General features: G+C 37.4%; 1 protein-coding gene across 1 annotated transcript in view; it reads right to left on the reverse strand.

Moving 5' to 3' along the window:
* The window catches only part of LOC145978120 (homeobox protein HMX2-like), a 126,479-nt gene extending 110,012 nt beyond the window's left edge, over window positions 1–16,467 (reverse strand). Inside the window, exon 1 of the mRNA XM_083110559.1 lies at window positions 15,672–16,467. Within this exon, the coding sequence (XP_082966685.1) occupies window positions 15,672–16,155 (484 nt within the window). The 5' untranslated portion in view covers window positions 16,156–16,467. The remainder of the gene's footprint in view (window positions 1–15,671) is intronic.
* Window positions 16,468–24,217: the final 7,750 nt, after the last annotated feature.

The following is a 24,217-nucleotide window of genomic DNA, read 5'->3' on the forward strand; positions in this document are numbered from 1 at the left end:
TTTTTTGGCTATCACATTATAAGCAAAAACTTATGGCCCAGTCGCTCCCCGGATCTGACGTCTCCAGATTTTTTTCTGTGGGGTTATTTGAAACAAACAGTTTACATTAATAACCCAAGAACACTTGATGATCTAAAAATAAACATTTGCACACCCATTAACAATATAAACCAATCAACCTTGCATAAAGTTGCTTCCAACATGATAAAACGTGTTGATGAATGCCTCTTTTGTAAAGCTACACTGCCTGTTACGCACATTGCATGGTTGCCAGGAGTAGGTAAGTAACACTTTTTTCACCATAATTTTCATTTTTTTTTTTTCCTGTTTCCAGTATTTCCATGTCATAGACCATCACTAAACACACCTTTTGTTGCCTTCAAACACCAACAGTGTTGCCACTGTACCTCATAATTTTTTAAAAACACCCATTTGGACCGGTCCGCCTTTACGAGGCATTTCAGGATTGGCTATACGCGAAAACGATCGGTTTTCTTCTCTGAACTATAGATGGCGAAATAGTCCACCTACCCAAGGTGGAAATTGACGTCCAAATTTCCGTACGAATGTTTGACATGCAAGTTTCCATGCTTTATGGAAAAATAAATTTACACTTTCACTTAAATTTGGCAACACTGCATGAACAACACTGCACCCCGTTTGTTGTTTCTATGTTTGAAAATATCTACTTGCACAGGGCTAACATTTGGTGTATGAGTTATGTATGTACAAGTTTCGGTTACAAAGTAACGCCACTCTTAATTCCCAGTTACGCCGTTCGTGGGACACCCTGTATTATTGAATGTTAAAGAAATTCAATTTGAATTCTGATATCTTTTAGTATTAATTGCATTGTACTGAATAAAATCTCGCACAAATAAGATCGGATGTATCCAACAGCACATATCTTCAGAAATTGTGCCATTGTTTTCAGGCAGTTTCATGAAAATATTTCAACATCTAACCAGTGACGCAGGTACGCGGATTACAATGTACTGCATAACTTTTTCAAGGGGTACAATACCCCCTAAATCCATAGATTCGAGTTGTGCTCCTTGTAAACCCTGAAAAAATTTGACAGAAGTAATGTGCTGCTGGAGAAGCTTTTATAAAGACTCGTGTGAAACGGTGGAATGAGATAAAGTTTAGTTTAAGGAAATCCATCAAAGGCTTGTGCAACTTTGTGTAAGGGTGCACGTTGTAAAGATGTAACTAATCGGAAGATAAGATATAATCTATTTCCGAAGAGTAAACCTCTGACTTTCACTTTCGAATTTTTCAAATGGAATATTCAGAAACTAAATAATGTTCAAAGTAAAACTATAGAGCTTTAATTATATTTTTGAAACTAAGATAAATTTTAAAAATTGAAAATTTTGTACAGGAAGTTTCAGGAAATATACTTCAGAATAAGTGAAATCAGGATATTTTTATGAACTCATTTTAACAGGTTAAAGAGTTAAACTAAACAACTAAATATGTCTCTGCATATTTTTGACAATTTTAGCGATATGGTCATTCGAACGTTCTTCTATACAATTATGTTGAAATGTCAATTCGATTCGCCGAAGTCGGTAAGTCGTTATACTTTGCCGACTTTCAGCAACAACCAATAATAGGCAAAACGGGGTGAAATGGGGCATTCGATGTGAAAGTACTCCCGAACCTCAATTTTTATTCAAGTATTACATATATTTATGTTAAAATGTGTAAGGTATTTTACATATTGTTCGTTTATTTTAACTTCTTGATCTCCTTTGTTTTGTGTTGCGTCCCACCCGTCACACCAAAAAACAAAAAAAAATCTCCTTTAACTGTTACATTTCCCCCTCAACTCCACTCTTTGTATTAAATAATTTATTTTTCATCATTTGACAATTCACTGAAATTAAAATCAACTTCTTATTAAGTGAAGAGACAGTGTTTCGTCTGTCCCACGCGTGACAACAAATTGTTCTCTTATAGCTACAAATCTGGGAAAGTATTTTAAGGGTAGTTATGCTTAGTCAATAGTGCTAAGTTTCATTGCACGGAAACTGTAAGAAAAAGGTTGCTTAGCTATCAGTGCAATAGTTAATTTAATGTAAAAATTGTAGTCCGCATGTCTCACCCGTGACAATTGAAGGTCTCAAATGCATTTTTTCCTTTTAATTCAGAGACGATTGACACATCACAGACACCATGGATGGTGAAGCACGGATCTTTGTTTCATAACTTCCATAAACTCTTAGGGAAAAACTAATAATTAAATAACGAAAGTTAATTTTCTGCTCATTCTCGATCAAATTTTCATCCCTGTTTCATCTCTTCGATTCAATTATCACAGATGTAATTGTGGGATATTTAATAACTATGAAACTTACATAAATTTGAGCATTTCATGTTCCATCGTTATAAATACATATAATTCAGATTTCTCTAATTTTATCATAGGCGTAACTCGGAGTTTATCTTCGTGAGGTCCAAGTTCATCGATGAGCATGCCTGCATGCATTTGTGTGTGTACGCACGTATCCTAGGAGGGGGGGGGGGTTAGGGGGTTCGAGCTCCCCAAATGTTTTCGGTTTGCACTAGATAAAATGAGGTTTTTTGTTTCTTGTGGTGTGAAATAAAATAATGTGACGATAATTTATGGAGAGAAATAATTATCGAGGCAAGACGGAGAATGTTCTGTAATCCTGTTATTGATAATAGCACGTATCCAAGGTGGGGTACAGGGGGCTCAAACCGCCCCCCCCCCCATTCAGGAAATGTTTCAGTTTACACTAGATAAAATTAGGTTCTTGGCTTCTTGAATAATATGATTCAATTCAATTCAATTCAATGTTCCTTTGTTAAAGGGCGAGAGGAATAATTATCAAGTCAAGACTGTGAATGTTATACAACCCTGTTATTGTTAATAGCCCGTATCCTAGGTGGGGATCAGGTGGATCGAGACCCCCTTCAGCTTACGCTAGATGAAATTAGGTTTTTGGCTTCTTGAATAATGTGATAATTTGAAAGAAATAATTATCGAGACAAGACGGAGATTGTTCTGTAACCTTGTTATTGTTAATAGCGCTTATCCAAGGGGATCAGGTGGCTCGAACCCCCTACCTCCCCCCCACAGGAAATTTTTCAGTTTACACTAGATAACATTAGGTGCTTGGCATCTTGGACAATGTGATGATAATTTGAGAGAAATAATTATCGAGACAAGGTGAAGAATGTTCTATAACCCTGTTATTGTTAATAGCACGTATCCAAGTTGGGGATCAGGTGACTAGAGCCCCACTCTCCCAGGATAATTTTCAGTATACACTAAATAAAATTAGGTTTTTGGCTTCTTGAATAATGTGACGATAATTTAAGGAGAGAAATACTTAAAAAGGCAAGATGGAGAATGTTCTATAACCCTGTTGTTGATAATATTGCACGTAAACTTTTCTTGCTCTTTCGGTGTTGTCGCAGCATTTTAAAGCTGTACAACAAAGATAGCGCAACGAGTAGTTTTTATCTCTGGAAAGCGCGAGAGGAAACGTTCTTGAATAAGAGAAGGAGTCGAACTACTGGCAATATTAACGAATCGTTTTATCTGCTGAATGTTCTAAAATATAATGAAGATATAATGAAGGGGTTACGCATGCTATTTTTTTGTGGTCAGTTCTCATTTTGCCATCTTTTCCTGTTTTTGACCTTCCTTTTTTTTAAGGAATATTGGGTCAAATGGGGTTATGACCCCACCAACCCTCCCTTGGGCACGTCACTGGAGATAAATGAGTAAGCATTTGATCATATTGGGAGATGAAACGTTAGCTGTATTGGGAACGGAAGGGTTTTCACAGTGCAATAATTGTTTTGCGATCCAGAAGACTTCTTTTGTTTCGTGCCGATATATAACAAGCTGTGACAGGGGGCGATTTTGAACACTTGTGAGTGCTAAGGCCTGAATATGAACAATTTAGTGGGTTTTTGCATTTTTAAGAAATGCAAACATCGTAGGACAAGACATATTAGTGGTGTTCAGGCTCGATTCAGAGCAGGGACGGCGCCAAAAATTTTCGACCGGGTGGGCAGAAGCTCCTTATTGATAGATTAGGGTGGGCAGTATAAATGTAAGACCATGTATGTGTACGTATGTATCCCCCTCTCTCTTACACTCCCGATTTTCCTCTTACTTCTTTTTCCTTTCCTTGTTTTCCTCTTTATTCTTTTCTAATCCATTCTCGCATCTTGTTCCATTTCCTTTCGTTTTGTCTCTGATGGACACAAGGAAGTGTTTACACATGCGCAGCCGTACCCCAGCCATACATTCTAATGTATGCATGTTAATACAGTGAAATAAATTTGAATTAGATTTAAGCTTGTGTTGCAAATACAAGGCACATACTTGATTTTATGTATTCGGCGACAATGATAGAAAGTGCGATGGTAGACAATCGTGCAGTTTCTCGTAATTTAAATGCATGTTCCTGAGCATAGTATTTTCATCGTATGAGTTTTTAACTGAAAGAGTATTCTTACTCCTTATGGGTCACTTTTCTTAGCTTACAAGGTTTGTACAACTGAGAAATCTATCTGAATGTTTGTAGTAGCGGCGATTGGGTGCCAAGATTTGAGGGGCAAGGACAATATACTTTTTCTTGGTAGAAAAGGCTTAGCATAAAAAGGCGGGGGTAAAATGTGGCAAAATTTGGCGAGAGAACTGCATCCCCCACTTCCCGGTTCTCCTAATCGCCGCCACTAAATGTTTGGATTAAAATGAACGTCTTATTAGAAATGATTTAAAACACACACGGAAATCAAATTCTTTGTTCATTGTCCATGAAGTATTCCTAGGCTATTGAAAGGCTATTTTGACAGAATATCACACACAAACAAGTAAGATCGAAAAATCTGTTCAGAATTGAAGAGATTATTATCTAAGTTGTTATTCATTTTCTGAACTGTCATGTTACTAATGCGGGAGAAGTAATACACGTATGGTTGGTTACATGAACATATTTTTGCTCAAATAGTATCCGAGATATAACGTTTTTCTGAAATAAGTGTAAAAATTTAAAAATCGCGTGCAAAGGCCGCGGCGAGAGAGTGGTTACTTTCGAAAACCGGCTCGGCTGTTTAAAGGTTAAATATAACAAATCAACCACAACTTACTGTTCCAAAAATGGAGTTGCATTAGTTCATACCTCTTAGAAAGTTGAGATGGTAGTTTCAATTGCACAGCGTTTCATTAGCGGATCAAGTCAAGGCAGCTAATTCCGTGAACAATGATGTTGTTTTCCCAAAGTCTCAAATATTTGCCTCAGACAATCACCCTCCTAAAATTGACGCACCTTCTATGGTGATAAAATGCCACGTTTGGTGCGAGTTCTTTCTGTATATTTTTCCCCAAAGGCATAACGCTGTCGCATTATAATGAAGACGTCCTGTGTTCGACTCCCCCCTCCTCTGGTGGAAGCACAATGCACACTGGTTCCACGTTAAACTGTAGGTTTAGTCCCGATTAGCCTATCTGAGCATAAAAGTGGATTTAAAAACAAACTAATAAAATCGTCTTCTGGATACTTCGTGACATAACTTTTTTTCTTTACTTCAGCTGCATCTACAGATTCTGTTGACATTTTCGGCTGATTCATGTGGCAAAATTTATGTATGGAACGAAGATTTCTAAATAGGATAAGCCACTCATTAGCAATTGAATAATTCTGTAGCTTTTTCCATACATAACTGGTTTATTAAAATTTATTCACTGCAGTATTGTAGTGATTATTGTGATTCCTTCTTATTAGTAAAATGAATATAAAGTTGATATTTCGCATACCATATTGCTATTTGAAGATAAGAAGTATATAAAAATTGTAATGAAATAAAAAAGGGACACTTCTGGAATTTTAATGCAGAGCTAATTAAAACTATATTATACTCTCTAGGTTTATGGCTTCAGCAACAGAAGCCTTCCATCTGTCCCTATTCGGGGCAAGATCAATCCAATCTTTTCGATCCTTGCCGATTTCTTTTAGGTCCATCTCAACGTTATCCCTCCATCCTCGTCTTGGCTTTCCTACTGGTCTCTTACCATCAGGTTTCCCAACAAGAATCCTGTAAACTATTTTTTTCCTGTGCCATTCGTGTCACATGGCCTGCCCATCTAAGTCTTCTTGATTAAATTATTCTAATAATAATAATTAAAAAGTCAAAATAATGTATTGTGTTGACGGTGGAAGTAACGCTAAGATGATGATTTTATTTGTTTATTTAGAGATTATTTTAACCATACCCAGGCCGGGATTTATATACGTATGTGGAGGCCCGGAGCTGCAGTCCTCAAGTTCGACCTAAATTCTGATAATTCGTATAATCTTGATCATACCCTGCATCATTTTGAGCCTCCTAAGCCTACTAACTGCTTTTAATCATGGAAGTATTCATTTGATCACAGTTTTTGTTTCAATAGCTCTAGTATTTACTTTCACTTTCTAATGACAAAATTGGCTTTTTATGGGTTGATAATATGTGAATATTTCTAGCATAGATAATATTCACAATAAAATATATATGTTATGAACACCAGAATACACTTATTTATCGAATTATTCATATATCTCCAAGTATATGTACTTATTGAATTTGATTGGGTGGGCAATCGGGTGGGCACAGGAATTTTTGGGTGGGCGCTTGTCCACCCGTGCCCACCCCTGGCGCCGTCCCTGATTCAGAGAGAGAAATATTCGAGCTGTCTGCGTTCAGTTCTCAGCTCACATTTTGCATCTCGTGTTGTCGAGTGGATTGTCCATCCCGTGAATGTGTAACAGCTTGGTAAAAACACTCCAAGACACCATAGATGTTTTGATTCCTGATGAGAAGAAATGGACAAACACACATATTGAGATGCTTTCGACAAACAAGGTTATTGCATGGAAACAGAGGAGTCGAGTGTTAGAAAACGTTCCGATTTCACGTTCTGATTAAAATGGCAGCCTTAAACAGTGGCGACGATTTAGTAGATAGCTACTCTCCATTTCTTTGCCTCCACACTAAGGCCTCTTAATGCTAAGCCTTGTCTACCAAGAGAAAGTACTTTCCTTGCAGCCCCCCCGTTTTGGAACTCAGTCGCCACCACTGGTCTTAACATACAGTTGTGAGGTTCTATCTATTCCCCTTAAAAATATGGTGGTCAGCCCCACCCCGAAAGAAATTCCTGGATACGAGGGTGTGTGTGCGTGTGTATGTGTACACACACACACACACATACACACACACACCGCAACACATATACACACCTTAAATATATTTCCAACTATTGATTGAGTTTGATTGATTTGGCTTACTTCGCTTTTTTTTCAATTTTGCATAACTGCGAAGATGATGATATGATGATATTGGTGAAGGGACACCCACAAAGAACACCCATGCTCAGGCCGGGATTCGAACCCTGAGCCCCTGGTGTTTTGCGCGCTGCGTTAACTATACCGCCACGGAATTTGGCATTTCCATCTTTTGAAAAACGTCCTTATCTGATAGGAAAGTTGCAGTAAGAAAGACACATGTACGTATATTCAAATTCCTAGCCAGAGATTTCTGTGCCCGGGCGAGAATAGATTTTGGAACTTCCTGCATCCATGTTTGAGGAATGTTATTTTCTTAACTTACACTCCTCTTTAAAATTTGCGTGCAAAGAACTCTGACCCGTACATCCATAGAAGAAATATTCATCTTAGTCCCAAGTGCGTGCCTCTCGTTGCTCTACAATAAAAATATTTTTGATTCCTAACTGCAGCAAAGAAGACTTATTAATGCAAAATTATCATTTGATGAAATGATCCAAATGCACATTTCGTATTATTTAATTATTTTTTGGAAATCGGCAATGTGTTATGATTTAGTCTACGATTTTTCGCATACAGACAGTTGATAACACAGCATTCAATAAGAACTGATTTGAGGTAATAATATTTACAAATTTGACTTGATTCTTATATAAATGGTTGCAGTGCCAGCGGAGCGAATGCGGTACAACACGTTGTCTTTACCTTGGTCCTTGGAGAATTCCTCAAGTCGAATTACATGCGCTTAAAATGGACAAAGGTTTAAGTAAGAAGTGATTTTCCAGATTTCTAATTCTTTGAATTCGTCTTTTGAAGGTGCGACAAGTTTGACTCGTAATCATTGCTCGACACCCTCCCTGAATTTTATGCATTAGTAAGTGTATTAAAATGTCATGTAATTTTAACAGATAAATTGTTTTTAGATATTTCTATGATTCTATACAGTCAACTCTGGACTAATGAAAATGTCAATTGTCAGGGTCAACACAGCACCAACAACTGTCTCCAAATGCATCTCTAAATTCATTAAATGCAAATAATTCAATTCTAATTAAATTTAATTATAACGTAAGCAACATAATGAAACGGAAGAGTGAAATACTCCTACCAATATATGTTATATTTACTATTCAACAGCTTATTACTTAAGTTTTTCTGAGAGGGCTGCTCACCGATTGTTTTCATGGCTTTGTCTGAGGATTTTCGGAAATGTATAGTTATACTTCAATTAAATTTTCCTTTATTAAAGGGCGAGGTTCAGCCTGCGGCTGTTCTACCACCTAACCCCGATGGATACATATACATACTAAATACATTCTACCTACTAAATGTTTGTACAATAACAAACAAAGAAGAAAGAGAGAAACATAAATAAGACACAAAAAGAACAAATACAAAATTGAGAACAAAGGCTCGTCTACCCACTAAAATAATAATAATAATAAAAAGATTGAAAACAAATACTCAAGGATACACAATTAATTGACACAATTGTGCTTGGTGTGATATGGTTAAGAATAATACAAATTAATATTAATGTTATGTGTAAAAAACATATAAATGTTCTTAATATGCGAGAAAGGACAAAATATTGTTAAGGGTTGGGAACATGTAAGGGGAAAAGTAAACAAGGAAAGTGTAGATGAAAATACTTGTTATTAGGAAGTTGGTTCAGAAGTGAGAGCTATTATTCGTGAGTGCTTAACAAGAGAGTTTTTAGTTTGTCTTTGAACTTGTTGCGATTAGTGAGGCACGTCGTGGAAGGAGGAAGCTCATTCCACGCTCTTGCAGCTGAATACGTAAATGATGATTAGAAAAGCACTAGTGTGTGCTTTGGAAGTTCAAGTTTCGATTTTCCTCATGTATTTCCCTTCTGAATTTTAATTTCTGGAATAGGTTTCTAGGTGTTTTGGTTTGTAAAAGATTATGAATAAAACAACACAGATGTAATTTTCGGCGTCTGGTCATGTTCAACATTTTGTTTGCGTTTAGGGTTGGGAGGATTTGATCGTATTTTCTTATATGGTACACGAAACGGAAACATGAATTTTGGACTTTCTGGATTTTGGTTTTGTTTCGAACGGATAGATTTGGTCCGAAAATTACGTCGCAGTAGTCCAGTAGAGGAAAGATAAGAGATTGGACTAGTCTCATTTTAATCTCTGTTTTTAGGCATTCTTTAAAGCTGTACAGCGATCTTAGCACAGCGTAAGCTTTTTTAATTTGTTCTTGTACATGAATATCCCAGTTAAGGTGTTCATAAAAAATGACGCCTAGATTTTTCACATTTGTTGAATAAGGTATTTTAGATGTGTCTAGTTTGATACTATTTCGGGAACCAATAAGACAGAAAGTTGATTTTTGTGGGTTTATTTTTAGACCGTTACTTTTACACCAGGTATTTATGTTGGATAAATCATCATTTAGCAAAGCAAAGGCTGCATCTGGCGATTTCGGTGGAAAAGGAATTTGTAGTTGAGTGTCATCTGCGTAAAAATGAACTTTACTGTGATTGATTACGGTAGGTAAGTCGGCTGTAAAAATGGTATAGAGGAGAGGGGCTAGAATGGATCCCTGTGGGACACCAGTTTCCAATGGCAGGGTGCGAGAGAGAGGGGGGCGTGGCAGCGTTTATGAATACTCTTTGTTGTCTGTTGTTAAGATACGATCTAAACCATCGAAGGGACTGTCCGTAACTTCTACAGTAAGGGAAGCACATGTCATAAGAAATGAAAATATAATAATAATAATAATAATAATAATAAACATTTTCCGGTCTCGTTTGAAAGTTAATTCCAGCCTGCTCTCCTTCTTCATGAATCTATCACTAGATTGTAGAATTCCTCTTCATTTTCCGTAAATTTCAGTCTTCAGTAGCTTATTTTCATTAGGAAGTATTGGCACGTTCGCGAGTCTCTGCTCTTCTTATTTTTTTCTGCAGTAGCTGTGAATTCGACAAAGTGCTGAAAAACAACATACAGGACTAGCACTAGACTCCATGATCGTTGAAACCAACGCAAGTCCGCTATTTTTCAACACACTTTGCATAAATGCATCTTAACGGCACATTATGAATGTTATTTTGATAATTATACGTATTATTATTATTATTTTGTCATTTCATGGAGTGTATTTCAGCCTTCAAGCGTCATGCGTAGTATTAATATGCTTCCAAATGTTTATTGAAATAAGTCACAAACTATACTTTTTGCACAAAAATCAAAATCGACCTCGCGCCAATTCTGCGGACCCAAATGTGTCCATTTTCTCTTAAAATTGCTAATCTTACACATTTGTATGGATTTAGAGGTCAAATAGCGATCTCCAGATTTTTGCAGATTTTTCGGAAATCTGGATCACTTTGTATTGTTCTGGATTAAAATAAAGAACACATTGTTTTATTTTAGTTCTTACACCCGGAAATCAGGCAATTTTGCCCCACTAGAAATAACCTATTACTTATCTTCAAAACATCTCGAGCTCAAGCACTGGACGAAGTGAGTTTCCCCGCGGTATGAGTTCTGTGGATTCATTCCCTTCGGGTCAATTGATCCTCAGTAATTTAGTCAACCTGTGAAGTGCACTTCAGTCTCGTGTACAGAAGAAGTGTTACAAAAGCCCTCTCAAATACTCGCACCCGTTTTTGCGTACATAATGATCCTAAATGTATTGGCGACCCACTTTAGGACCACCTTTTACTAAAAAGAGGCTATGGGACAGTTTTATTTCATGAAAAATATCAAATATTTGATACGAAACAGACGAAACACTGTCTCTTCACTTAATAAGAAGTTTATTTTAATTTCAGTAAATTGTCAAATGATGAAAAATAAATTATTTAATACAAAGAGTGGAGTTGAGGGGGAAATGTAACAGTTAAAGGAGATTTTTTTTTGTTTTTTGGTGTGACGGGTGGGACCCAACACAAAACAAAGGAGATCAAAAAGTTAAAATAAACGAACAATATGTAAAATATCTTACACATTTTAACATAAATATGTGTAATACTTTAATAAAAATTGAGGTTCGGGAGTACTTTCACGTCGAATGCCCCATTTCACCCCGTTTTGCCTATTATTGGTTGTTGCTGAAAGTCGGCAAAGTATAACGACTTACCGACTTCGGCGAATCGAATTGACATTTCAACATAATTGTATAGAAGAACGCATGGACGTCCGCAGGATTTTTTCCAGGGAGGGGCAAGGAAGGTATTTTTTCCGGTGGGGGGGGCAAAGAAGGCACATTTTCTCCAAAAATAGTGTTGTTCCCTAAAAAACATTGCTTAAATTTGAATTTATGATGTTCATGCAATAATTAACACATATTATTGTGGCTAGAATGAAATTATATGTGTGAAATACATAATGTTTGGTTGATTTTCATTGCCCCCCCTTCCGGACGCCCAACGTTCGAATGACCATATCGCTAAAATTGTCAAAAATATGCAGTGACATTTTTAGTTGTTCAGTTTGACTCTTTAACCTGTTAAAATGAGTTCATAAAATTATCCTGATTTTACTTAATCTGAAGTATATTTCCTGAAACTTCCTGTACAAAATTTTCAATTTTAAAATTTATCTTAGTTTCAAAAATATAACTAAAGCTCTATCGTTTTAGTTTGAACATTATTTAGTTTCATTTAAAAAAATTTGAAAGTGAAAGTCAGAGGTATACTCTTCGGAAATAGATTATATCTTATCTTCCGATTAGTTACTTCTTTAGAATGTGCACCCTTACACAAAGTTGCACAAGCCTTTGATGGATTTCCTTAAGTTAAACTTTATCTCATTCCACCGTTTCACACGAGTCTTTATAAAAGCTTCTCCAGCAGCACATTACTTCTGTCAATTTTTTTGAGGGTTTTATAAGGAGCACAACTCGAATCTACGGATTTAGGGGATATTGTAAACTTTCAAAAAATTATGCAGTACATTGTAACCCGCGTTCCTGCGTCACTGGTTAGAAGTTCAGATATTTTCACGTAATCGCCTGAAAACAGTGGCACAATTTCTGAAGATATGTGCTGTTGGATACATCCGATCTTATTTGTGCGAGATTTTATTCAGTACAATGCAATTAATACTAAAAGATATCAGAATTCAAATTGAATTTCTTTAACATTCAGTAATATTTCACAAGTTCTTGCATATGTTACAAATGATAACACAGTAAAAAAATTATACTTGACCCAAATTATAAAGATGGAAGAAAACAAACTTGTTTTAAGTTTTCTTTATCCTCAGATAGGGTGATCTGAGTTGCACGTACAGTTTATAGTGGAATGAGAATCACCGTGGAAAGTACCTTCACCGGGAATCGATCATAGATCCTCTTGGTTACAAGACGACAATGCTACCAATAGGGAGAAGAATTCAAATTTAAATGATATCTATACAAAAATCTTAAAGAAGGACGAAGAGAGACGTATCTGGTATGATGAACAAATCATATTCTCTGAAGATCAAACCCGAGGCATACTTCCGCAAAATAAAAATAGTAGATGAACGTTGAATCAATACTATTATATAAGGAATGCAGAAATAAGGGAAACATTAAAAATAATTTCAATTTAAACTAAATTTACGCCAACTAAAAAGTATTCCACTTGTCCCATCGTCAACATAATCACTCTCTTAGATATGTTCTATTGTGGAGACGACATCATGACACGGACAAAGGCTATATCGTTCTCACAATATATCGCGACATGAATCAGAAACTGTTCGTGTTCCTAGAACTCAAAATATATTAGCTACATTAAGGAAAATAATGTGATCAGTGTCAAATAGTAATGGTTGAAATAAATTTATTCTGTGCTATCGTTATATTCAACAAAAATAATAGTTTTCATCCACGGTAATATTTACTTAATTAGAAATACATTCTCCCTTTCACAGCAAATAATTATAATAATAGTTATTATTTTCTACTGGAGTCTTTCTCAATCTCTATAGGCCAAGTATTCATGGCCGTCGCCTGAAATTTTTGTTGGGGGAGTCAGGCCACTCATGAAATAAAATAGTAGAAGAAATAGCATACTAATAAGTATTAGCATGTTTGTGATTATAATTATCAAATAATGACTACTAAACTAATGAAAATGAACAATTGTTTTTTTTCCAAATTTATTATTATCGTATCCTCGGGGAGACTTTTCTACACTCGATCCACCAGATGAGTGAATATCCAGCACCACTGTTTTTTAAAATAATTTTATTACATTTCATACAGCTTATGTACTGAAATGCATTACTATGTTGTTACTAACTTTTACACTATTATTTTGTTACTAACATTTGCACATCTCATTCAAGAAGAAAGCTTTAAAAGTTATTAATGAGATATATAATGTTTGTTGTGTGACCTCTCAGCTAAAACAATTTCTTGGAATTTTTAGACGGTGAAACCACTTATTCCTACATTTTACACTCAATTTTGTCGATCCAACGCATTTTTTACTTCGTTATTCTGTTTCAATAGAACTTTATTTATGTTATTAACATTAAAAGTAACAAGTTTTCTGGTTGATTTGCAAGTTGAACGATGCCAATTTTCTGAAGGGTCGACGGGTCAGTTCGACCCCCATTCAGACGCCCGTGCTAAAGTTCAGAATATCTGACTTTCTCTCTTGCTTGTCCTTTACAAATCTTCTGGATTGTTACGAACAGTTTGTTCCGCCAAAAGTTGTGACTCAGAAACTTTTATGACCTACTCAGTTGATTTACTTGGTAAAATATTCTACGAGTATACAAATAATTTAACCAGAAACATGAAAATTACAGAGAAGGAGGAGGGTGTCTCAGGAAATTGAATAACAACTGGCCGATATCAAAGAAGAAAGAAAAGTGAGCAGGGAAATATCAGGGGGAAGGGGAGTAAAGTTTTCGAATTAAAAAAGAAAACCATGAGCAAAGCAGTCTTGTGCTTGGACACTTAACAAGAAGACTATGGTAAAATACATTAGCTAAGTTCAAGAAGATTTTGATAGTAATAATGGCGATATAGTTCCCGGATTTTTCTGTGACTAAAGTTATCCTGTGTTCAAAGATTTGTTTCCACGTTACCAGCTTTTGTTTCCTTGAAAATTTCTTTCGTATTAGTATTTTGCACTCTCCACGCTATTGGAGGTGGAGAGGGGGTGTAATCCAAAAGCAACACCATAAGTTACACAATTTAACTCCATATACGAGTATATTGAAAAAAAAAATTGAAAAGTTCAAGCACGGGGTGAAAGGTAGCCGCTTGAAGTTAAAATTGCAGGTTTTTTATCGGCTTGCACAGTGAAACATCATTTAAAAGCTATGTAGAATTGAAGACATATCCCAAATACACTGAAAAAAATGTCTCCTTCTCAGAACTGAGAACTACTATTGATATTTATTATATCGTGATACTTTTGTTGCGTTTTGGGACGACTTGTGCATTTAATTTTAAGAATTTTTAAGAATGAAATCATATTTTCTGTTTTTTTCGTCGTGAGAAACTAAAAGTTATGCAGTAGGGATTAAAATAAATATTTAATTTGCTTACTTGACATGGAGTAATGGTGACATTCTTACATAAGTTGTTATATTAATACCATATATATTAACCCTAGTTTAGCCGTGCCGTAAGAAATACATACTGACCGGAGGGGGATCTCACAGGCCCACATTTTTTAATCAATAAAATTCAAGACATCTTTTTGTTATTTAATCACTGCTTCCTTTGTTAATTATATATGTGCAGTTATTTATTAATTATAATAATTATAAAAATTATTATCATTAATAAGAAAATGTTTTACCATTCACTAAAACTCGCAAAAACCATAATAATTTGTATTAATGATTTTTTGTTTATTGAGGTGTAGTTGTTCATTAATTATAATCATTACCAAAATTAGCATGATTGCCAACCAATTGTACACTCTCACTAGCATGAGTGTCTCGAATAACGCAGATTCAAATATGGTGCCGATGGGCCCATCTAGTGCATTTTGCCCACTATTTACATTGCATTTATGTTTCTGTGAAAAAAAGTAATACAGAAATATTAGGAACCCCTTGGATAACAATGCATTTATTTTTCATTTTTTTATAAACTTTTGACAGTTGAAAAATCGAAAAAATAGAAGTGGTGGGCCTGACAGCCTCCCCCCTTTGGATAAGCTAGGGTTAACAGTTTGGAACCATATTTTGTGACACGTTACATACATTGTAATACAAGCTAAGAACACAGAATTTGCCTATATCAATCAATAAATATAGTGTGATCTTAAAGCAAATTCATTGACATTCTTAGTTTATATTACATAGCTTACTTCTCAACAGTATATCTCAGATTTGTTTCCTTTTTTCATTTGAAGCTTGAGGGTTTTCTTACCTTGGAGTCCAAAGACAGGCGTGGTAGTCTTGGCACCGAAGAGGCCTCCGTAGAAAGCGAGGGAAGGGTATGGCACGTAGGCTGCCGTTGCCGGAGACTGAAGCATTTCGAGGCCCCCGCCGCACGCGTGAGGGACCGGCAGTTGGCCGATGAGGCTGGTCATCGAGAGGAGGTCCCCGGATGGCAGATACTCCGTCCCCGCACACAGCACCGACGGACGCACGGCCAGAGGCGTCGGCCGGACAAACGGACTGTCCAACACTTTCCTCACTCTGGCCTCCTCGCTCTCCTTCGCCGGGGGGCGGTGGGAAGCGTTCGTGCCCAAAATGCTCTCGATGGAGAACTTCTTGTTGAGGAAACTGTGCTCTGGCGGTTCCACTAGTACCTCCGGGCTCGATTCCCGATTGTCCGGGATTTCGGAATCCTCCATGAAGAAATCGTTCGGGGAGTTTTCGTAATTTCCGTTGATATTTCTAGACGCCATGACTTGACAACACTATCACTTTACGATACACTGTGTTTATCTATCCAAGGAGTTAACCGTGGCTGAGAGTTCCATGTTCCTAAAAACTAAATCGCGACGCAGGAACGAAGGGATTGCCCCTCCCTTCACGAAGAACGTTTCTTTTACAATTCCAGAAGTATCATTCTCCCGAAACCAACCATGGACCTAGATTGTTCTATCGCGTGCCAGGCCTAAAAATCCATCTCCTGGCTTTCACTATTTTCGGGAAGAAGATATTGCCGCATTAGCACCTCTCCTGAGGTATTCGCATTTCTTCCTAATGGCAAGGTGCAACGAGGTGTGTATCACGCACACCGAGATTGGATTCTGGATTCTCCTTCCTCCATGGGGCACGGCGGAGAGTGGCCAAACGATTCGGGAAGGGGAGGTGACGAAATATTTAACGTACACACATTCCTCGGGAACTGTTTGCAGTTTTCGTTAACGTGACGTGGAACCGGGGTCAAAAGGGACACCATCTAAAAAGCTTTGCTTTGTTAAACCAATTACAAACAAAAGGAGAATTCAGAACTTGGTCTCGCTCTATTACAGCTCATAATTCCCTTGCATGCTGTGATTTATATGCTCTTTGTGCGCGAACAGGTGTTCCTGACGCCAGCAGTTCCCAGATAGGAGTTCTTCGTCATCCATCACCTGGCGCTTTCTTTATGAATCTCCTTCCTTCACTCGCGCCTGATTGGCTAAAAGAGCTAAAGTGGGTTTTGCGCAAACTCCTAACTAGCTACGGGAAACAGCTTGAAGACCAACCCTCGACACTGTGCAAATAACATACAAGAATTTGAAAGGTGCTGGCAAATGGAGAGTTTGCCGTCGTCAGCAAAGCGTTTTAGGCCCTCCTCCCTTCGCAGCGCTAAGAGGGAGAAGACCCGTTCCTCCTATGGCAATAAAGCACTGCTTTCTAAAGGCCTTTTATAACTTTGGTTCTCCTCTTTTATTATTGTAAAAACACTCAAGAAAAGAAACCTATAAATGACAGTCACTATACGGTTAGATTGGAAATATGTTGCCATAACTCGATTGAAGAAGAGAATGTGATTACAAGAGAAAGGATTTAGTATATGTAGAAAAAGTGTGCTAAATACATTTTTAGTTATATTCATCAAAACATAGAGTTAAATGTGGACTTAAAATTGTAAAATTTGACTTGACTTGCTTCATTTCACTTCGCTTTTGTGCCACTTTTGGCTAATTTACGAAGGTGAGTATGAGTGATAAAATGAAATGGATGAATGGACACTCACAAACATCCATGAACAGGCCAGGATTCGAACACGGGGCTGGCTTAAAATTGTAAAAAAACAACAAAACTTTTTAATAATAATCGGCACTACAAGAGTTACATAAAATACAGTACGATTACATTGACATTAATTCTGAAACAACACAAAATGTGTTCTCATTTTCTGTTTCCAATACAGTGCATAACAAAATTTTCTTGAAAGCGTTCGAACGTGAATTTCCTTCTGTTGTCTCTTAAGATGGATTCATATTGACTAAAACTGCGATCAATATCGCAAGAAGTAATGGGAGTGTATTTCAAATTTGTCAGTTATTCGCAAGCAGGCACGTATCCAGGAATTCCTTTCGGGGTGGGGGCTGAACACCATATTTTTTAAAGGGGTATTAGTGTTGCCCACGAGACGAGACTTTGGCCTGTCTCGTCTCGTGGAGCCTCGTGGAAATGCTGTCTCGTCTCGAAAATATTCGTTTGTCTTATGACACATGGTCAATCTCGTCTCGTCTCGAATTTTTAAAAGCCTGTCCCGTCTCGTCCCGTGGGTAACACTAAGGGGTATATATATATCTTCACAATTGTATGTTTAAGGCCACTGGTGGCGATTGGGTTCCAAACCGAGGGGGGGGGTGTAGGTTTGCAAGGAAAGTTTACTTTCTCTTGGTAGACCAGGCTTAGCATTAAGAGGCCATAGTGTGGAGGCAAAAAAAAATTAGAGCAATTATCCTCTAAATCATCGCCACTGTTTAAGCCCGTCGTTTTAATCAGAATGTGAAATCGGAACATTGTTTACCACTCGACTCTCCTATTTCCATGCATTAACATTGTGCGCCGGAACCATCTGAGTATGTGTGTTTGTCCATTTCTTCTCATCAGGAATCAAAACATGTATGGTGTCTTTGAGTGTTTTTACGAAGCTGTTATACATACAAGGGATGGACAATCAACTCGACGACAGGAGATTCAAACTATGGGCTGCGAACTGGACGCAGACAGCTCTCGAATATTTCTCTGATTCGAGCCTGAGCACCACTAATGGGTTTTGTCCTCCCATGTTTGCAGCTCTTATAAAAGCCGCAACCCACCAAATTGTTCATATTCAGGCCTTAGCACTCAGAAGTGTTCAAAATTGTCTGTCATAGCTTCCGCCTTCTTGTCATATATCGGCACGAAACAAAGGAAGTCTTCTCGAATATAGCTAGTCGCGAAACAATTAATGAACAGTGAAAACCCTTCTGTTCCAAACACATCTAATGTTTCATCTCCCAATATGATCAAATGCTTACTCATTTATCTCCAGTGACGTGTCCAATGGAGAGTTGTTGTGGTCATAACCCCATTTTTACCAAAGAACGTAAAGAGAGGAAGAGATGGCAAAATGAGGACTAACCACCAAAAATAGTATGCATAACCCCTCTCCCTTCCGAAAACCCTGTGCACTCCACTCTTTATTTCGGACGCATTTTTTTAAAATCAACTCACCAGAAGTTTTTGTCATTTCGTACGCGTATCGTAGACTGGAGTAAGAGTTCTTCCTGCAGGTTTGGATATTATCCTTTAGGATGCTGTTGCCTGCCTTCACACCTAACCTTAACAAAGCCCTAATTTTCCATCCTTGTGACTTGGATTTTTAAGAATTAGGAAGGTTTCAGACCAAAATGGACACGCGATACATGTCGTTTGGAATGAGCCAATCAACAGCAACGTTTCACACCGTAGCGTCACATAGGCCGCACAAACCAACTATCGACTTGTGAAATCCTCAGGCGACACGGTGTGAAATCTCACTTAGTAGGCCACTGTCATCGTCACCTCGAAGTGGTATAGCTCTTGTTGACCACAGAAGAAAGATTTCTCCTCAGACGGTGTGAGTGCCCCTCAGTTTTCTTCTTTCTCCTTTATTTTCTGTGCTTGTTCACTATACAGGTAACATCTTACGATTTGACATACACAGCACATGTACTATGTAGACAATTTTACGAAAAATCAGTCGAAGTCAAGAGTGGTTCGGTGGCTCAGTTGGTAGAGCCCTGATTTGGGTCCTGGTAGAGCCTGTAATTTCCGCCTAAAATATCTACATATGCAACATCTCCTTGCTTTCTTTTCTGGACGTTCATAAAATTTTCGGCAGTCTCTTTATGGTAGTTTAGTGTTTGAGTGTATTTCAAACCCAGTAGGCTTAAACAAAAGTATATTTTATGCCATGAAATTCTCGGACTGCATAAGCAAAATTTGGTCCTGGCGAAACTAAATCATCACTCAAAACTTTGATTTTCAGTTTATCTGCGCAGCCTATTTCTTTTTTTAATAAACAGCTCAATACCCGGTATTGCTGAAATATTCACTTTAGAGAGAGAGAGATCTTCGATCTCTTCGGCCCTCGACCCGAACTACACTGAGGCTCCGGAAGTTTCGCTGTCGTCATTGTCTTCAGCTTTGGATCCGAACTGGAACTAGTGGTAGACTTCTTTACTTTACGGTATTTAGTCCTTTTCATTTTCAAATCACTAGATCTTATAAAGCAACCAAAGGACAATGACTAATCACGTTAGTGTGTGACTTGTCAAACTTACCTCTGAAGTCTTATTAACCGATTATGTTGTACAGATCAACCGAAAAATTGAAGCCTCATTATATTCTATAGAACGTTCCGCAGATCAAACGATTCGTTAATATTGCCAGTACTTCAACTCCTTCTCTTATTCAAGAACGTTCCCTCTCGCACTCTCCAGAGATTAAAAATTACAACTAATCGCCCTACGTGTGGTACTACCTTTATTGTGCAGCTTCCAAATGAAGTCTCTACATAGTGCTCATGTTCGCTGCGACAACACCGAAAGCGCAAGAAAAGTTTACGTTCAATATTATCACAACAGGGTTATAGAACTTTCTCAATCTTGCCTCGATAATTATTTATCTCCTTAAATTATCGTCACATTATTGAAACCAAAAACCTAATTTTATCTAGTCTAAACTGAAAAATTTACTGGGGGCGGGGAGCTCGAGTTACCTCATTCACACCTTGGATACGCGCTGTTAACAATAACAAGGTTATAGAACATTCTCCGTCTTTTCTCGATAATTAGTTCTCTCGAATTATCATCACATTATTCAAAAAGCCAAAATCCTAATTTTAACTAGTGTAAACAAAAATTTCCTGAAGGGGTGGGGGGGGGGGCTCGAGCTCCCTGATTCCTACCATGGATACGTGCTATTAATTATACGGTTATAGAACATTCTCCGTCTTGGCTCGATATTTTTTTCTCTCAAATTAATATTACATTATTCAAGAAGTCAGAAACCTAATTTTAGCTAGCGTAAACTGAAAAATTTTCTGGAGGAAGAGTCGAGCCCCCTTGTACCCCACCTTAGATACGTGCTATTATCAATAACAAGGTTACAGAACATTCTCCGTCTTGCGTTCATAATTATTTCTCTCCTTAATTTATCGTCACATTATTTTATTTCACACCACAAGAAACAAAAAACCTCATTTTATTTGGTGTAAATCTAAAACTTTCGAAGGGGGCAGGAGCCTCCTAAGCCCCCCATCCCCTTGGATACGTGCCTGTTCGCAAGAAATTCACCCAACTCTTTCGGTCAGACGGGGACATGTAGTTATTGCGCGAATATGGAGTATATGTTGAGAAATGTTCTAAAATATGGGGATAATGGTATGTCCACATGTCACGAGGCGCAAGGATAACTAATTTCAGCTTCATACATAAATATGTATTTACATGTGAATTCGTTCCATGGTGATTACATTACAGTACAATATTACGTACAAACTCTCGTGGCCAAGAAAGATTCAGGACAGGTGACTCAGACCGGTCCTTGAGAATTTGGAGCAAGAGATTTGGCAATGAAAAATATTAAAAGGGCAAAAATAACATTCTTGTTTCTGGTTTGGATTGAAAATGTGCGATGTGAGAAAATAAGTGTGAATGTCGGGAAAGGAGTTGGAAGTGGCATATTGGTAGGTAGGCCGATACTTCCACTGGGCATATGAGGAAAAGACGCCCTACTCTTTGCTCATGCAAGCTTAGATGTCGCCGATCTCCGCCGAGGAATGGTTAAAACAGTGCGATACGACGCCAGGTGTTCCCGGGTTAGAATTCTGATCTGGGCATGAATGTTCTTTGTGAGTGTCCATCAATTTCATCACATCATCACTCATCCTTATTGTCGCGATTAGCCAAAAATGGCAGAAAAACTATGCTAAATAAAAAAATAGAGCGTAGATGTCGGAAAACTATATTCTATGCCTATATTTTTTTGTATTATGTCAGAGCATAATCAGTTACTAACATAAATAAAAAAAACTTTGAACAGAATTGCATGATCATTACTATAAACTCACAATATAAATAAATACAATGTAAAGTAAAAAATAAGATTATCGATCTTCATCTCCGCAGATGCTTTAATATTCGGACACATGCGTAAAATAAGGGGTCCCGGATTTGATTCCCGGTGGAGACACAAGTGGTTCGGATCCCACTTTAAACTGTAGGTCCAGTCCCAATTAGCCGTACTGTGCATAAAGTGGACTTAAAACACCAAATCAATCAATCAACCATGCGTAAAATAGAAAAGAAATTCTACATAATTTTCAAACAAGAAATAATTAATGCTTTATCGAGAACTTCATTCTCTTGACGGTTAGAGGCCTCTTCGATAGCGTAGTGGTAACGTCGTCGCTACCTAATAAACTAGTCCCTGGTTTGATACCTGGTGAAGACACACATGAGCACACTGGTGGGGAATATGGGTAGTTACGTTTAATGGATTATTTAAGGACATGTAAACGTAAAAATTAGTGACAGGTTAGCACTGCATGTATAAGTATCATAAACAATGGCGTGCGTATGGGGGGCAGGGGAGGGTAGTTGCCCCATTCATAATACTCTCACTTAGAAAATTAGAGTAGAGAAAACTTATTACCGTTATTAAACAATATTATTTTCTTTAAAACAGTAAGATAGTCCTACGTAATTGGACTATCTTACTTCGTTCTCCAGCAAATGACTTGTTATTGAGACTTAAACCTTTTATTCATTAGCCTAGTTGTTACACCTGTGTGGTTGCAGAACAAATTGGCCACACATTGGAAATGAATAAATTATGTGTAGTTGTTTTCAATCTCCTGTACGAAATCATGTTTACGTGTAAATTACTCTGAACCACAGAGAAGGAATATAAGAGGAGAGGGGAACAGAGAACTTTTGTGACACGGAAGCTGGAATTCTTCTAATATAGTAATTTTCTGTGGGTCGGGACACACACTATACACGCCCTTGTATACTCATCAATGCAATGAAACTGACATTACATTAGGTTTTTCTTTCTCCGACAGAACTTTCACCAAGGACCCCCTTAATCAGAGAGTCTTGGCACGCCCACGATCATAAACGTCAGTCCTTAAATTCCCTCACCCTCCTTACAAGTAGGGCAGATGAAATGTATTTCTTCCTGTATACCAACACAATGATTATGATACCGAAAGGAACAAAGGTGACAACATCTGCATCTGTTATGCAAATATGATTTGAATTTGTTATGGATCGTAAAGGGTAATACACTTCTCTTTTGGCAATTTATGAGGTTTGAAAACGATTACGTGGGATAGAAGCTTATCTTTCTAAAGCGCCCATATTGCACAGAATTGCTGTGCTCAGTTTCCCACGAATTGCAAACTTTTATGTAAGTAGGTACTACTGTGTTAAGATGACAAAAATGATGAAATTCGGAGTGTGTGATCTACTGTTCTAGCTTTGTTGTTAGTAGATACACAGATCTTATGAATATTCTGCTCAGATCTCAACTTCTAGTAGAAAAAAAATAACATTATCTGTATTTTTTAGCTCAATTTCGAGAAGGACTTCCCTTTCAATTGGTTCAGAACGCTTGTTTTCGTCAGCTCAGATGAGTATGCAGTTGTAAGTGGCAATCAAGACTCCACCGATGTTGCTAACCTACAATTGATTTTTTTTTGTCACCGCACACTGCATATGCTGTGACGCAATAACCTTAAGTGTCCCTCTATTCCCCACATGCCCATTTTCCCCTTAGTTCCCCTAATGTAGTTTTTCTTTATTTGTAGTTCAAGGTTACAAAAAATACAAAGCAAGATTTTTCTATATAAGTCATTCATCTCCTTTTAGAGTGGACCTTCCACGATACACTAGTCGGCCATCATCTGAAAATACGGTTGTGTATCGAGTACATCAGATTACATATTTTTTTTAAATAGCTATTGTGACAATTTTACTTTAAAACCACATATTAGAGCGATAATAGAGGCCACCAAGGGAACCTCAAAGTAGGCTTCACACAAAGTATTTTTAAGTTTGCTGGACGAAAAATAAATTTACCGCAACCAATGACAGTATTTTCTATTAATGTCGAACTTGCTAAAAGGATCATGTCAGGAAATTTAAATATGTAAGTTACGCTAGAAAATGCATTTACAATCACGAAACAACAACAGAGGAGGGGGGTCCTCAAAAGTGAAGATAAATGTAATATATACGGCAAAAAATTACTGAAAATGACCTGAGAGCCAAATAAGACATAAAAATGCAAATAATGTTTTCTGGTTCTAACTGAAGGGAAACGAACTGTTTTCAAGACTCAGAAAAGAAAGATTTGTCATCAACTTCCGACCCTTTCTTGTGTAACGAGCAGACTAATTTTCATCACGCGCTGCGGTGCCAAAGGTCCCGGGTTCGAAATCCCGGCCTGGGCATAGGTGTTCTTTGTGAGTATCTCTTCGTCAATTTC

Source organism: Lepisma saccharinum, chromosome 24 (assembly GCF_977018435.1).
Source record: "Lepisma saccharinum chromosome 24, izLepSacc3.1, whole genome shotgun sequence".
Lineage (NCBI taxonomy): Eukaryota > Metazoa > Arthropoda > Insecta > Zygentoma > Lepismatidae > Lepisma > Lepisma saccharinum.